General features: G+C 37.3%; 2 protein-coding genes across 7 annotated transcripts in view; one reads left to right on the plus strand and one right to left on the minus strand.

Annotated features, from left to right (window-relative positions):
• Window positions 1-8050, plus strand: part of LOC112159117 (embryonic polyadenylate-binding protein) — a 12040-nt gene extending 3990 nt beyond the window's left edge. Inside the window, exons 3-17 of one of the 2 annotated variants that reach the window (XM_024292985.1) lie at window positions 686-879; window positions 985-1100; window positions 1249-1335; window positions 1641-1780; window positions 1855-1949; window positions 2593-2730; window positions 3782-3877; window positions 4040-4300; window positions 6007-6094; window positions 6180-6299; window positions 6386-6522; window positions 6652-6760; window positions 6845-6975; window positions 7371-7444; window positions 7904-8050. In XM_024292985.1, the coding sequence (XP_024148753.1) occupies window positions 686-879; window positions 985-1100; window positions 1249-1335; window positions 1641-1780; window positions 1855-1949; window positions 2593-2730; window positions 3782-3877; window positions 4040-4300; window positions 6007-6094; window positions 6180-6299; window positions 6386-6522; window positions 6652-6760; window positions 6845-6975; window positions 7371-7433 (1775 nt within the window). In that variant the 3' untranslated portion in view covers window positions 7434-7444; window positions 7904-8050. The remainder of the gene's footprint in view (window positions 1-685; window positions 880-984; window positions 1101-1248; window positions 1336-1640; window positions 1781-1854; window positions 1950-2592; window positions 2731-3781; window positions 3878-4039; window positions 4301-6006; window positions 6095-6179; window positions 6300-6385; window positions 6523-6651; window positions 6761-6844; window positions 6976-7370; window positions 7445-7903) is intronic. The other variant, XM_024292986.1, reaches the window with a different exon arrangement.
• A 2006-nt stretch (window positions 8051-10056) lies between these two features.
• rbm39b (RNA binding motif protein 39b) lies at window positions 10057-16161 on the minus strand. Of its 5 annotated transcripts, XM_024292991.2 has the most exons (16): window positions 15944-16158; window positions 15329-15386; window positions 14998-15054; window positions 13838-13887; window positions 13562-13759; window positions 13333-13386; window positions 12950-13067; window positions 12687-12839; window positions 12311-12448; window positions 12160-12225; window positions 11887-12091; window positions 11644-11730; window positions 11472-11565; window positions 10932-11037; window positions 10726-10804; window positions 10057-10643 (listed from the first exon to the last, which is right to left on the minus strand). In XM_024292991.2, exons 2-16 carry the CDS (start codon window positions 15377-15379, stop codon window positions 10543-10545), a joined length of 1557 nt encoding a protein of 518 aa, XP_024148759.1. In that variant the 5' UTR covers window positions 15380-15386; window positions 15944-16158; the 3' UTR covers window positions 10057-10542. The 5 variants fall into 5 exon arrangements, with proteins under 5 accessions (XP_024148759.1, XP_024148755.1, XP_024148760.1 ...); XM_024292987.2 differs by having other exon boundaries at window positions 11472-11730; window positions 15944-16161; XM_024292992.2 differs by lacking the exon at window positions 14998-15054 and having other exon boundaries at window positions 15944-16157.
• Window positions 16162-16917: the final 756 nt, after the last annotated feature.

Below are 16917 nucleotides of genomic sequence, written 5' to 3' on the forward strand. Positions count from 1 at the left end.
CAATGAAAATGATTGTTTCTTGTGGCTTTTCTGATGGAGGACCTATATCAAGAAAATCAAACTAAAAATGTTGTTTTTATTATTTCTTGATTCAAATCTTTGTGAATAAGGAGCAGACGATTATCTTACATTCAGGTGTGTGTGAGAAGTAGACTGATAATCAACACATGTACTGTAGTGAATTTCAAGTCTAAGAAGAGATGTATAGATGTTAGTATCTGGCTCAAAACTATGTTGCTGGATAGTTCCAATATCGCTCGCCATTTTTGTTGCACCAATAATGTTAGGTTGGGGTTGTGAGGGGCTGTAAGCTAGTGGGAGACTGCATAAACAAAGAGCTCTCAGCAAACGGGAGGGGAAGAGTGGGTGGAGTTACTTAGCCCCTTCGGCCCGCCTACAACTCAGAGGTTAATTTCTAATGAACTCTCCTTCTGTTTCCTAGAAAACAACACAGTTTTTTTTCTTAGGCAAAAAATACCATAATTATAAATAAGACCACTGGGAAGCGCCTTGAAAATAGATCAAAAGATGATCAGAGTGAGTCTTTAAAGACTTTCCAACTTTGATTTGTGCTGTTTGCACGAATTATGGGGAGATGTCCGTTGCATGACTTTGGTGCCTCATGACTAACATTTTATTTTTAAAATAAGATTTGCTTAGGCTGTCTGTCTAAATCCTGTTTTAGCGGAGTGTGCCCTGGATACCATGAACTATGATGTCATCAAGGGGCGTCCAATTCGAATAATGTGGTCTCAGCGCGACCCGGCTCTCCGGAAGTCTGGTGTGGGTAACATCTTTATCAAGAACATAGATGACTCTATTGACAACAAGGCGCTGTATGATACTTTCTCAGCCTTTGGCAATATTTTGTCCTGCAAGGTAAGTCATAGAACACAGGCCAAGTTGGTTCTGTGAGTGGATCATACTGAGCTGATATGAAGTGGAACAGCACAGTCTCCATAGTTGTTAGCTTTTGTTTTGCAGGTTGTCTGTGATGAGAGAGGATCCAAAGGCTATGGCTTTGTTCACTTTGAGACCCAGGAGGCTGCAAACCGAGCCATTGAAACCATGAATGGGATGCTGCTTAATGACAGAAAAGTGTGAGCACTTTAATTTTGGACCTTACATTCAAGCTGTCTGAATGAAAAGCTCAGGCAAAGTGTAGAGAAGAAAGTGTTAAAATTTAACATGAAAATCAATGGAAAAAATGCCAGACTGTTTGCAGATTACTTCTCTGTTTTTGCTCAGTGAAAAGACAGGTAAAAAGGTGGAACATGGTATTGTCAACCCAGAGCTCCGCTCCCTGTGGAAAAAATGTCAGTTCTCCCAGATTAGGTCAGTTGTTAGCAGGCTTTGTATCCAGGGTTTGTGTTTAATTCTGTCTTTTGTAATTATTTTTATAGGAATGAGCATGGTTATGTTAAAAAGATTATACAAATTAAAACCCATTTATAATAAGTCGTGAGATACTTTCTGTTTTTGTTTAAATGTATTAACTTTATTATATTTTGTAATATAGAATTCACTCATGTTTTATCCAGTTAATATTTTAAAGTTGTGGACAAATCTCACCTGATTTTTTTTCCTCATTCTTTGACTAGTAATTTTATTTTGGGGGGGGTGGTTGTTTCTGACTTCAGGTTTGTTGGCCACTTTAAGTCTCGTAAAGAAAGGGAGGTAGAATTTGGTACCAAGGTCATGAAGTTCACGAATATCTACATCAAAAACTTTGGAGACAACTTGACGGATGAAAAACTGAAGGAAGTTTTTTCTGCATTTGGTAAGAGAACTAAGAAAACAACTTCTTAAATGTGTGCAGTGTCAAAGAATCATTGTCATCCTGTCTTGTCTCAGGGAAGACCCTGAGCGTTCGAGTCATGAAGGATGAGAAGGGACGTTCACGAGGATTTGGCTTTGTCAACTTTGCTCATCATGAAGATGCTCAGAAGGTTACATCCATCCTAATGAATTTGTCTTTAAAGTATCATCTTAAAATGTTACTTCATAATTATTTTCTTTCTTTCTTTTTTTTTATACCAGCAAAGAACATGCTTAGAAAAAACAACTTAAACATCCTGAATTTAAACTGTTTTTTTTTTTTTAAACCAAAAACTTACCCAAGCCTTTTGCTTAAACATAAAAAAAAACACTTTAACCCCTCCATTAAACTTTAGTACAAGTAATGGTGACTGAAAAATATCATTGAGATTTCATGATGTTGCAGGTATCTTAGACCCCCCCCCCCCTTATGCCAGTATTGTGACCTGTTATGCTGCTAGTGTCTAACCTTTCTGGTGACATTTTAACATCGACGTTGTTGTATTCCCCAAATTGAATTTTTTTGTTTTTGGACATTAATTCCAATTTACTTCAATTAAAAAAGGCATTGGCACACTGAATAGGCCCTGGAAAGATTATTTTAAGGGGTAAAACCCTTTTTTTAAACATTTCCAACTTGTCTGCTTAGTATTTTTTTATTTTTTTTTATTTTTTTTTTAATTAAATGATAGTTTGACAACTGCATGGTAATTTTTGATAAACTATATTTAAATGTATATTTTTCTGTTTGGTTTAACTCAACTTTCTACTCAGGCTGTCGATGAGATGAATGGAAAGGAGATGAATGGGAAGATCATCTATGTAGGGCGAGCCCAGAAGCGTCTGGAGCGCCAGGGGGAGCTGAAGCGCAAGTTTGACCAACTCAAACAAGATCGCATACAGCGTTATCAGGTCCTGCTCTATGTGATGTTTGCTAAATGCTTTTTAATTATTTTTTTTCTTCAAAAGTAACTAAGGCCCAGTCCGAATTGTTCCCTTCTCCCTACTACTTCTCCCTTCACCGACATTTATTTATCCCTCCAAAGGGAGAGTTACGAAAAATAGTGTCTCAAATTTTAAAAAGGTCATGTCAACAAACAGTCATTAATTACATTTAAATGTAAGCCTCTGTGCTTCAGAGCACACCTGTGTGAAGAAAAGCGCTTCTCCTCTGGGGCACAGCACGACGTGGAACTTCCTCACAAGGGAGGGGTTTTATCTCTCGGTTTGGAGAGGAGGATGCTAAAAAATATATTTCAGACACCACTTCCACTTCACAAACCCCTTCAAATGGGGGGAAGAGAGAAGGGAAGGATTCGGATTGGGCCTAACTTCCACGTCTGTTCTCATGACACATTTTACATTGTTAGGTTGTATAGCTTCTTAATATTTGCAACACTTGGTATTCATTAGAATGTTGGATTGAGTACTTTTGGTCATAAAATGGCAAACTAATCAGCACATTAGTGTCAGTAGGTGGATGGAAGTTTAGTGCCTTGCTGAGGGCGAAACTATTACTTTGATGTTTGGCATAGCATTATTTATCATATTAAAAGTATTGGGTTTTTTTCTGTGACTGGAATAAGCAGCTTTAGAGAAACTTAAAACTGATCTGCAAATTACTTCTCTGCTGGTCACAGTTATCTTTAGTGTTTTGTTTTGGTTCTTTTTTAACTGGGATTTAACTCTATGTAAAGAGTAAATATGCAGCAGTTTAAAATTAAACATACTTTTCATATTTTTGTAATAAGTGAACTGTGCTTTGAGTGTTCATCAGTTCTTTTAGAAATACTGTAGAGTCTGGATCCATCCATATATATTTTTTTAAAAGTGCCACCACATGAGTTTAATCAAAATATAACAGAACCACAAAATTAAATGTGAAATTGATTTTTTTTTTTTTTTTGGTCATCTTTAGTGATACAAAACACTAAAAAGTAACATCTCTAAAATCTTTTTTTAGGGCGTCAATCTATACGTGAAGAACTTGGATGATAGCATTGACGATGAGAGACTAAGAAAGGAGTTTTCCCCTTATGGAACCATCACTAGTGCTAAGGTGAGGCTTTACTCATTCAGCTGTAAAAAGGTCTGACAGCCTCTTGTTCATCAGTCTGAACTTGTCATGGTCCTCACAGTTTGTACTTTAAATACTCTTTCAATCAGCCTTGAGTCAACTACATTAACTCTTTCTGAGCCTGATCTCTTGTGCTTCTTCCAGGTGATGACTGAGGCCGGCCAAAGCAAAGGCTTTGGGTTTGTGTGTTTCTCCTCTCCAGAGGAAGCAACTAAAGCAGTAACGGAAATGAACGGTAGAATTGTTGCGACCAAGCCCCTGTACGTTGCTCTGGCTCAACGCAGGGAGGAGCGTAAAGCAATCCTTACAAATAAGTACATGCAGAGACTGGCCACCCTGAGGACCATGCCCAGCCCAATAATTGATTCATACCACCAGTCTGGATACTACATGACTGTACCGCAGGTATGGACTTAAAAACAATGAGTTAACAAAAAATACAGTGTCCGCTCGTATATCGCAAAGGTAATGTTCCATAAATAACCCATGATGGGGGAAATCCACAAAGGATTACAAATGTTTTCAACCTTAAAATCCCTCATTACACATTTATATTCTTTTCTTGAACAGAAATGTTCATACATTTCTTTGTTGAAACACTCAAAGTTCAAATCCTCATAGGAAAATAACTCGTACTGTCTCTATACAGGAGACATGGTATTGAAGAGATTGTCGAGATCAACAACCAATCATAACTTAGAACACGGTACTGCAAAAAAGCACTCAAAGTTGCGCTGAAAATAAAAATCTGTCGCGGTACAGCAAGAGTACACTATGTGCTATGAAAAATCAAATTCCTCCTCCATGATTTCCATCTTTTCATCATTTTTTGTCACACTTTACCAATTCCTATTAGCTGAAGTAAATATAAAAAAATCTAATTCAAAATTTTACATAGAAATTTCAGTTTATAGATCCATTGAAAATCAGAGAAATCTGTTTATATTGGATTGTTAGCCCCATCTGTTTTTATTTCAGGAAGGTGTTAACTTTTTTTTTTCTCTTTTAAGTGCATCAATCTTTTGTCCTGTTTTATTCTAAATTCCACTTCAGATAATCAATTTTACTCCGGTGTCAGAACATTGGTGAGCAGAGGGGAGGAAGGTAGCAGACCTTCAAGCGTTATTACTTCCCCTTTTCCACTTTCTGCACTTCTCTCAACTGTCTAAGCAACTTGTCAGATTAAAAATTGATTTCATTGAGACAAATAACCTAAAAATTGGTAAATCCAAACAAAGGTTCGCTCCAGTAGTTACTGAGCTATATTCTATGAGCCCATAACTTATAACACCATGTAATGAGCAGTAACAAAGTGTTGCATGTCTTGAGTTGAGTTGTAGTTTCTGGATTTATTTGCCTCTCTTGAAATGTTCAGCCACTCATCCAAGTAGCTTCATCAGTCTAAGATCAAAGAAAACACTAAAAATACAGATTCCACAATTCACAATCAAGACATCAGCTGGATGATCATTTTCATCTAGAAAGTCTTGCATTTTAACAGTGAGATTCTGACCCACTGTTTCATAGTGTTATTTGAATCACTTGAGGGTTTGGTTAGAATGCAGTTTATGTTGCATTCACAGATCCCTCTGGTGGATTCACTTTTGTCTGCCATGTCTCCCACAAGCTCTTGTAGTTCTACATTTCCTCTCCAAGCATACTCTATTTCAACTTAAAACTTGAAGAGAGAGGAGCATCAGGGGGTTCTAGTTTAGTAGATTAATTACAGAAACAGTGGCCAAGATAATTTGAAGGAGTTTGTGAATAGTTTGAATCATGTTACAGCACATGTTCCACCACTGAGGGTCGCATTACAAACATGCAATGGAAATATGTCCAAAAACTGCTGTGGGAGTCTTCACAAAGCCCCTCCAAACCACCAACCCCAAAACAAGTGAAATACACCTTTCATTTGTCTATAATAGTGAGATGGTGTGTCTAAAGTATTTTAATTGTAATTGCAGGACTCATGTCCCTCTTAATTACTCCTATTTTTACATTGGTAGTTGAAGCAGAGAAACCCACAGTTATGCAACATCTCATGAGGGTCTAATTTGTTTTGACTGTTTCTAATGTGCATGCCTTGTGTTTGAAACCACTTGTTTCTGCAGCCTCCCACTCGCTCTTTCTACAACCACAATGCTGTCACCAATGTGAGGTCTGTCCCTCGTTGGACAGGACAACCACAGAGACCGCAGGGTGAGGTCTTATGTCTCTTTAATCCTTTATGCAGCTGCAGGTAAGTACATTTCTTAATTGTATGTGTGTTGTCTTCTTGTTTCAGACCCATACTCAACCCAGATTGTCGGTGGCCCTTTTGCTCGTCGTGGATCGACCACAATTACTACAGTGAAGCAGGCTTCCACTCAGGCTCCACGCATCACAGCATCCACACAAAAGACAAGTACTTTATCTGTGATGGTAACACGCCACCCGTTTCTGAATGTTTCAGTAATGAAGATGGTTTGTGGCCTGTTTGATATCCTTCAGACAACATCGGGACTCAGACTATAGGAGGGCGTGCAGATGTAGCTGGTGCCCTCAGAAGTGGCCAGTACAAGTATTCATCTGCAGTGAGAAACCCGCTGCATGTTGTGACAGTTCCTGCACCTATGACAAGGTCACAGGTAATGTTTGGGGCTCTGAGCTGCTACCTCTGATCAACTGATAGCATTTCACAGTGTGGGTTAAAATACTGGAGGAGGGTCTGAAACGAGCAAAAAAAACTTTAAAAAAGTTCTACTTGATGTGCATAGGTTGTCGCTGTGCCTGTGGTGGAATCACCTGTGCATATCCTCGGCCCAGAGCTGCTCACCACCTCAATGCTGGCTGCAGCTCCACCCATGGATCAGAAGCAGCTTCTTGGTGAGGATTGCTCACCTTTTTTATTTTTGTAAACACATTCCAGCAGTTTCTGAATGATTTCTCTCCCTCTGCTGTGACACACAGGAGATCGACTTTACCCTCTGATCCTTGCTCTACAGCCAAACCTGGCAGGAAAAATTACTGGGATGTTGCTGGAGATCGACAACTCTGAGCTGCTGCATATGCTGGAGTCACCAGAGTCCCTGAAATCCAAGGCGGTTATGATTGGCTTGTCTTGAGCAGTCTGTGTTATGTGAAAAGATATACAATGTTTGTTTATTTTGAGCTGGTTTGTATTAAGAATTAGCTTCTGAAGATCTGTATCATTAAAAAAAGATTAGAATTGGTTTCTGTATTTCAGAAAATTGAAAATCTGAAATTAAAAATGTCTTGTCTGTATGACATAACCTGTCACATTGGGAATACTAAAACCACAATGGGTGTTTAGTTTGACTTCAGTTTGATTTATCAAGTGATTTGTTCATTTTGCACCAATTTAAACATTTTTCAGTCTTGGGTTTGCATTCATTAGATCTGAGCTTTAACTTGTGTGTAATTATCTAAATGGAGACTGTAATCTAATGATTGATCTTTGTGTATGTCTGGTCAGGTGGATGAGGCCATCGCTGTCCTGCAGGCTCATCAAGCAAAGGAGTGTTCTCCAAAGAAGTGAAGCCCTTTCAGGTCAGTAAAAAGTTCTTTCTGAGGTTGTTTGAGGTGTCTGATGCAAGGTTCTGTTTAATGTTAATTAATAGCTGAACTCTGAAGAGTTAAATCAGTAACCCCCCACTGAGTTAACAAAGCTGACTACAGTTTACATCCAGTTGTTTTAAGTAAAAATGTGCTTTGGTTTTGAAAAAGATGTTGTGGATTCTACAATTTAATCAATATTTCCTAAGTGCTTTGTTCTCATTTTTTCCCCCTAACACACACAAAGAATATAAAAAAACAACAAATTGTTTTTTGTTCTTTGTGTAAAATTGCTGTGGAAACATGGACACAGTTGATTGAAAAACTTCTGAAAGAGATGAAACAGTTCAACATTGTTGGGGGTTCTTTTACTTGTGTGAAAATGTTTGTTTTTAAAAAATCCAGTTAATGATTTTCAAAGAAAGGCCTAAAATTGCTCCTCTTTTTTTGCAGGTGTTGCCAAGTTTCTGGTGGAAGAAAAGTTAATATTTGAAGAAAAAAAGCCAACTTCATGTTAACGTTGAGGTTTTCTGAAGTCAAATCTGTTTTGTTGTTCAAAAACTTTTGTTAGAAGATAAAGTTTGCAGGGCATGCATTAAACCTGTCTTGTGTCATTTGTTGAACAGAAAATGCTAATTTAGGTCGTTATAATTTTTTTTTTGTTGCTTCAACTCATGCTTTTGACTTGCTAAACAAAGCTAAAGAAAAATGGGAGAAACACTTAATCAAGCATTTAGCACACATCTAGCACAGTTAACCCCGGAGTTGACGTGGAGATTAAGCTTTACTTTAGAGGACTAAATGTGATACGGGGAGGCTTTAAAAATCTTTAGTCAAGCCACCAGTAGAGAACACATGTAAAACAATCTGGGAAAACTATTGTCCCCTTTTAACACTACAGAAACTTACAGTCTTCATAACACATTTGTATTAAAAGTTTTTCACAAATAATTGTTGCCATATCTGTCATTTAGCTTTTAATGTAGCCCCTCTCCCTGTTTTTCAGCTTTTTTATTTTTATTTTTTTTTGCATTGTTTGCTGATTAGCTGGATTAGTTGTGTTCACATTCTGATTGACTGAACACACCAGAGCCAGTGTTGAGCTGCAGAGAGAGCTGGAAAACGGGCATGAGAGGTAGATAGTAAATAAAGGTCAGGTAGCTTTCTTACTCTAGTGTATCAGCAAGGGCCTGTTTTCATTATAATTATCCTTAATACTAGTCAGTTAGTTGAAGCCTGGAGTATGAGGAGATCCTAGCAAGACATCTTCCCTTTATAAATAAGTTTCCTCTCACATAATGTAGCTAAAATCTAGCAGCAAACAATCACTAAAGTCAGGAATCACTGTATGGTGAAATATCACTAATTCGCTGTAAAATATATCCCCCTCTTTCTCCAGCAGAATAAATGTTCAAAAATAATATATGTAGATATATATTCTGATAGTTTTTTTTAAAGTGTACCCTCTTCACTGCCCTTTAAAATAAAAAACAAATTAAAACTGAAACTCGTTATTGGAAATGAAAAAAATCTTGCATATTTTTTAGAGTAAATGTGAATTTAAAAAGTTCTTTTTTTTCAATGATTTTATTTGTAACTTAGTCACATTCCTTTTGAGCCATTTTGATTTATCAAATAATTTTCATGATTATGAGAAGGTTGTTTATTTTAACTGTTTCGAAACAATTCACTTAAAATATATTTGTCATTTCAAAAAAATAAAATAATACTGACGTTCACTTTTTACCATTAAGTAGCCGCAGTAAAGTCTCGCGATAGCACAGGTCTCGTGGCTACACCATTATGTTGGCTGAATGGTGCACGGGCGCCATCTTCTTTACAGCGCTGATGCAGGTAAAGCTCCACGCTGGTGACCCCAAACTCTGCTTTTTGACGGTTATTCTTTGCGATGTGAAATTGTCCTTTGACAAAATAAATGCGGAGTTTAATGATATTTTCAGAAATAAATCCAGCTACCGCGGGATTAGTCGACCTTGAACTTGTAATGAAATGAAACTTTAATTTGGCCATTTAAGAACCGAATACTCATTTAAACGATCTGCAGCATGGATATATATATACAGACGTGGACAGAATTGTTGGTATCCCTCAGTTAAAGAAGGACAAACCCACAATTCTCACTTAAATAACTCAAAACTTACAAAAGTAACAATAAATAAAACACCTGTGATGTCAATTAAAGGACACACCTGAGTTAATCATGTCACTCTGGTCAGATAGTTTTCAATCTTTTATTGAGGTACCATCATTTTTGTCCAGGCCTGTTTCATTATTATTTTTTTTTTTAATAATTATGTTAATCAAAAATTCAAAATTGGTGGCTGATTTTGATTGTTTAATTTTCAAAAATGTTTTGTTACTTTTGTAAGTTTCAAGTGATTTCAGTGAGAATTGTGGGTTTGTCCTTCTTTAACTGAGGGGTACCAACACTTTTGTTCACCACTGTATATATTTAAAATCATGCAGTGAAAGTTCTTTAAATCGTGCCAATTTTATTTAAGAACTACGTTTTTGCCAATTTGTGCAACACAAATCTTACTGAATGGAATTCAATAAAGCTGGAAATGAGACATGAAAGTATGGGCTCAAATGCTGTAAAGACTTTAATCACAGAAGCATTTCAAATTGAACCCGGACTGATGAGCTTCCCCAAATGTGGTAAAACAAAACGGACAGGGAGCAGTCTTTATAAAAGAATAAACAAAACAAAAAAAGACTGTATAAAATTACAACCAAATGTTGACATTTATACACTTTTGGCATTTAAAGCCTATAAACCCAAAACATTGAACTATTTGCAATGTTTGATAAATCTAAAACTGGCTTGAATAAGCAGGCTAATATTTTAAAACAGACCAATGGATGCCTGCAGATTATTTATTGGTGGAAGCTTACAATACAAAAGATAAAGAAGAAAAAAAGCTAATGAGAAAAATAAAAGGGAAAATAAAACATTCATGGTGAATATTATGCCAATTTATTACACACAGCCACCTAGCTTCATTGCATTTTCTTGAATGGATTTTCATAACCTCATACAAATGTATTTACACAAACAGAAAGGTGTCAAACTATCGACGAGAAGGCATTAGAAGCTGTTTTGCCGTTACGGAGTCTGGGAAAAGGTTGTGGTAGGTTGGTAAAGGAACATAGGCAGCAGTTATCATCTTCCCTAAGGATAGAGAGAAATAAGTTAATTTTAACACATAAGTTTACTTTTATAAATAATCTAAATGCAGAAAAATGTTACATACGTGCAAACCAACGTCCGTGAAGTGCATTTACTGTTGCCATTGCTGCAGGTATTGAGGGACACTTGACATATACGTTGCCCTGCATCAAGAGAACAGAGGGAATATTAGAATATTTTTTTCTACATAAACCGTTTCAACACGATACATTCATATACTTTGCTTAACTGTAGCTCAGCATTGCATATAGCCTGAGTGCTTCTACCTACCTGGGGAGAGTTCTTGTCAACGTAGATGTGAACAACTCCCCCATGCTTGTTGCACTCCTCAATCACATCATCTTGAATTTCTGAGGCCCAGCTAGGGTCATTTTCACTGGGAGAAAACAAAAAAAAGAAGTATTTTTCTCTTAAACTTGATTAGAAAAACAGAGTCAACTGAGGGGTTAGTAATTCTTCTGATTCTGTATTATATCGACTTGTTGTAATGACTAATATAATACTACGATGCAGAATAACACTTCAAAAGGCTTTAATCTAATGTAAAGGGAGATTCAAATTTTTGTTTGTCCAAAAAATAAAGGTATAAAAACACCTCAAGAAAAGCAGTTTTTCCTCCAGAGAATTTTGTTTTTTTTGCTGACAATGTTGTAAACTGATGAGTGATTTACCCAGTGCTTGGTTTCAAACAAAATCAGGTATTTGTGTATTAAGTCGAAATAGTCGCTTTCTTGAATTTATCATTGAAAGTCCCCACAGTGAAAAGATCATTTTTTGCACTTAGTAAGCAAAAATAAAGAAAGTCCTTACGCCTGTGGGTCAAACAGGTTGGACAACTGAAGGCAGTGAGTGGCCAGCGGCTGTGATGGGAGGTTCAAGGCTTGGCTTGGAGCTGGAGTTGGAACTGCAAAAAAAAAAAAAGTTATTATTGTCTTTCTCCAAAGAAATGCAAAAACACCTGCTTTCTGCTGCCCTGACTCACTTGCTGGAGCAGCCATATTCCCAAAAGGTATGGACCCGGTCATCTGCAGTGCCTGCTGAGCAGCAGGAGGGATCTTCAAGCCAGTTCCTGAAAGGAAGAAAAGTGCGGCAACATCAGCAGTGGGTTATGATTAAAGACCAACAATTCTCTTGTAGCATCTTAAATTTGATACAGCTGCTTTATAAATTAATTATTTATCAAACTAGCTTTAAAAGTGATAACTAAGGATTTCTGACTGCATACCTTCTGCTAGTCGAGCCATCAGCTGTAAACGGCCTGTCGTGCCAAGGTCGATCCCGGTCCTCTCCAGTTCGTCGTTGTCCAGGAATGAACTAGCTGTTGAGGAGTCGGAGCGCTCTGTAACATGCCCCACCTTCATGGGACGGCCCGCCAGCTCAAAGCCGTTCAGTTGCTCCAGAGCCTTCTTTGCACATTCAGCATCTGCAAACTTCATGACAAAACGTCAGCGTGTGATACGCAGCAAACAACCGTGCAAGATATACAAATATTAGTTACCGATATGAAGCCATAGCCTTTGGATCTTCCTGTTTCACTGTCCATCATCAACTGGATACCTTCAATCTATAATTACAAAAAAAAAAAAAAGTAACATGACAACTAAACCTACATATGTAAAAGGTTTGGACTTAAGGACCGCATGTCAGACCTTTCCAAAAGGCTCAAAGATTCCTCGCAGCATTTCTTCAGTGATGTTAAAGTGAAGTGATCCAACATACAGTCGCATTGGACCTGCACTGCCCTTCTGGAGATTGTTTGCTGCAGCTGCAGCTCTGTTTTTCTCTGCCTGTAAATGCAAGCAAGACATTAAACTGTGCTGACAAATATGACAATTTAATACTTTACACTGAATATTTATGCAAGTTCAGTTCTGTATTCACGAGTTAACATGAGAACAGAATAGATGAGTGTTTAAAAAAAAATGTCTATTAGTTTGAATAATTGCCTGGTATGGCAGGTTATGTTTAATACATTTGTTAGTACGACAAAACAGCTATAAATTCAAACGGTATCATGAAACCGACCTGAGATGCCTGGACGATGATGGGAACTCCAAGCAGCCTCTGACCAGTCAGGCCGATTGCCAGAGGTACAGAGGACGTCTCCACAAACTCTATGTATGCGATGCCCTTTGATCTCCGGGAGTTTCTGTCAGAGATTATTCGCACATCTCTTACCTACAAAGAAAATGATCCACAGTTCCATTAATAATCCCACAAATGAAAGTTCTGTTATTCTTGTGGATATTTTTTTAGGGAGAAGAAAACAATAAATAAATAAAACTGACTTTGCCGACGGCAGAGAAAAAGTCTTCCAGGTCTCGAGCTCTGATTCTTGCAGCCAGCTGCATACAGAAGACGGTGCGAGCATCCCTCTCCTCGGGTGTTAAATTGTCAATTGGTTGCCTTTAAAGTAGAAAAAAGCTTAAGTACAGTGTCCAACAACATGTTAATTCCATAAAATTCAGTGCAACAAGTTTTAGTAAAGAGAAAACTTGAACACAGAAAAAAGAACCTGATTTTTTTTTAATTAAATAAATTCCTTATATTCAAGTTTTCAGGTAACCATCACAGGTTAAATGTAATGTTATTATTTCCCTAAACTAAATAGGAATGATTCTGTGGGTGAAAAAAAACGAAAAAGACAAATGTAAAGACCATCTCATCTCACCTGACAGGACTTCTCTCTTTTTTTGGCGGGCTCTGACTTTTTGTCCGCTTCCGGCTTAAACAAAGAAACAAAAATTATTTCCAAAAGAATTGAAAACAAAAGAAAGAACACTAACATTTTAAGATATATCCACATAAATGAAGAAAAACTGCCTGAAGAGCATTGGACTGAAAAGAGAACCCTTTCATGTTTAATATGAGTGGAGTATCACTTCTAAAGGGGAACTTACACAGGGCTCTTCCGTGCTTTGTAACGTCCAGTCCGATCCTTGCTCCGGGATCGACTGCGATGGCGCTCCTTGCTGCGACTGCGCTTTCTTTCTCGACTTCGACTTCTCTTCTTACTCTTTTTTCTGTCTTTGCTTCTGCTTCTACTTCTCTTCTTCTTGGAGCCTGGGCTGCGACTCCTGCTGCGACTTCTCCTCTTCCTTTAAGAAAGTGTGCCCCAATGAAAAGTCAGAAAAAAATAAAAAAACAATAAATGACAATAACCATAAATAACTTACTTCTTGTTGTGATCATCATGTCCATTTGCATGAGAGGACTTGTTCTCGTCCTAAGCAAGGTTTATAGAAGAACATCATGAGGACGTAGAGGCAACATTTCAAGTCGTCAAGGTAAAGGGGGTGGGGTGGGACAAGAGAAAATGTAGAATACATTTAATTAATAATATAAAACTGCAAACATTCAAGTCTGGACAGTGAGCTTCCATCACCCCAATAGCTTTCCATCCCACTTTTTTTTCTTTACATAGCTGCTTAGTACTTAATGCAACAATGCAAAGGTAAGGGAGCGTGTCCAACATATTAGCAAAAATCAGGAAGCTTTGACAGTCATCTCCATCATTTCCCCTCTAGCAGGTCGTACCAATGCCACTATTTGTGCCTAATCATGTGACCACTCATTGCCCATGGACACTAAAAGAGATCCTGTGTGGTTGGTGTCAGTCCAGTGATCTTCACCCATTTTCGTTCTTGGACTGTAAGAGCTCGATGCCACCTCTGTCACACATCTTGCCCTGAAGCAAACAGGGATTCACACTTCTTAGTAATATTGATGCCCAAGAAAAATAAAAAAGATTAAATCAGCCACCTGTTACATTACCAATAGCAGTAGTTTGCATTATATATACTTACAATCTTTTGTCTTCAGAAGGAAAAATAACTGAAATTATATAATTTTTAAAACATTGGGTATGCAAACATCTAAGTTTACTCAATCTAATAATGTTTAAAAAAGCCTTTTGTGTAGCATGCAATAAAATAAAATGCTGACTTAAATGTACAGATTTCTAATGCAAAGAAGCAGTATTCACATTCACAAATAGAAAGGTGCTATCTGTCATTCATGAAATTATAGAATTTGCACACCAGTTAAGGGTTGACAGTTTCTTCTGCAGGTAACAGGAAACTTGATGACATTTAATAATTTAGAAAATATCCAACAAGTACAAATTCCCGCTTGGAGCAAAAAGGTTTTACAAGCACCTGTAACAAATTCTGCAAGAAGACGGTGGAGTCACTTTATCTTTGTCTAAATGCATATTTACGTTATTGTTTACATTAAAAGCTAGACATCTAGGGCCACCATCAAGATGTAGATTGCAAATCTGAATACTGCCTCCTTTGCGGGAAAGGTAAATATGGGCTTTTTCATTGGTATTCACCTTGTAGTAACCAAATAGATTAGATGATAGATGATCTAGCTTGGATCTCTTTTTTTCCTAAAGTGAACCACAGTACATCAGTATATGCACAATAACTACCTTCCTTTTTTTTCACAGTTCACAGTGGAATCAAAGATGAATTCATGGGAGTAGAGGTGAGATATCATTAGGGAAGTCTACAAAGAGAGATAGATGTGGATTTATTTATAATTCCGTATTGTCTTCTTTACACTCACACCACAACATTCAAAGAAAATAGTTTTTCAGGATAAAATCTAACACACATGTATAACAGCAATAAAGGCATCGATAGAATATGTTTTAAACCCACCTTTCTGTATGGCGCTTCCAGCATGGCCTCAACGTCAAAGTCGTCAGCCATATTGACCCTGTGAACACAAACAATTGGGGAGGAATTTATTTTACATGTGCATGACGATGAACTATGCAGACGCAAGCCATGAGTTCAATGGCAGACGACATGATGGGGAGAGCTAACTGATATTAGATTGTATATGTATTTTTGACAGTATGGTCATTAGCTCAAAATACTGAAATTTAGGAGTTACTTTTAATTATGCACGGCATGGAATTACGTTCCTCTAGATTAATGAAATGTTGGAATCTACAGTTTAATTTCTTGCACGCGCTCCATAAAGCTAATGCTAACTAGGCCCGAAAATCCTGTCGACGCCGTCATAATTTTAGCTAATTGCAAGGCCGGTTTAAACAAATATTCGACGGACACAACTAAAAAATAATTGGACACATAAAAAGCATTAAAATGTGAAACATTTTGAAAGCATTGTTACTTCAAAACGATGGAAGCGTCGAAGATTTGAGTTTTGTACGAAGAAAAAAGGCGTTCGCAGCTCGAGGCAAAAAATGGCTGCCAGCAGCATTTCCGCGAGAGCGCGCGAGCTGAATTAGCAAACAATGACTTTACCGTCAGAAGCTGGTCAAACGGCGTCCCGAATCCAAATGGTCACGGTGACCGTGAAGTTGGAGATATTCGGGGGTGCTGTGTGCCTCTGAAGAAAACACAAAGCTCAGGAAAAGTAAGTTTTTGATGTTATGTAACCCGTTGATACTCCCCACCAGTAAGACGCGGGCTCGTGTTCTTCTTCCGCTCCAGTCCGCGTCTTCCTCGACTGTTCTTCTCAGCTTGTGGCAGCCGAGACTGCCCCCTGCTGGACACAAGGAACGTTTCTCCCTCTGGATTTTTTTTTTAGCTTAGTTTGGTCTGGAAAAGTGTGCACAAAATGCTGATTTGAAGAAAATTAATATATTAAGAATAATAATAATAATATAATAATTATTAGTAGTAGTCGTAGTATTAAATATTGTGTGGTGAAGAAGTTAATCAAAGTTGGCTGTGAAGATAACTCCTAGTTGTAGACTAAGATGAAAAATAATTGGAGATTGTGTAAACATTGTCAATATACCAGTTTACTACAACTGAGGTCAATTTTAAAGTTTAATATTAACATTCCTGAGTTTTATTATTAAATTTAAGTACGAGTTGTTGAATCCTTCACCACATATGTCTAATACTGTGTGAGTGGTGAGCTGTGTTTGAGTCTGACACCTGGGTTATTCATAAAAAGATTTTGGCCTCCAAGTTCTACTAGAAAAATAATAAACATTTTATGTAATTATCTGGATTTATCAAAATACTAGTTGTTAAAAAATATGTTATTAGCATGATTAGGGTAGATCATTTTAGTTTTCTCAATGTGTGGTGGAATACTTCTTTTTTTTTACAATGCTCTAGAGATACATTCTTACTTAGCACAGCCAACTTCAGTTTACTATAGTTTACCCCACCTTACCTATTTTGAAACCTCTTTCGATGTCCATTTTTAGTACAGATTTTATTAAACACTCAGTTTTCTTTGCTGTTCTGCCTATAGTGTCAAT

This window comes from Oryzias melastigma, linkage group LG7 (genome assembly GCF_002922805.2).
Source record: "Oryzias melastigma strain HK-1 linkage group LG7, ASM292280v2, whole genome shotgun sequence".
Taxonomy (NCBI): domain Eukaryota; kingdom Metazoa; phylum Chordata; class Actinopteri; order Beloniformes; family Adrianichthyidae; genus Oryzias; species Oryzias melastigma.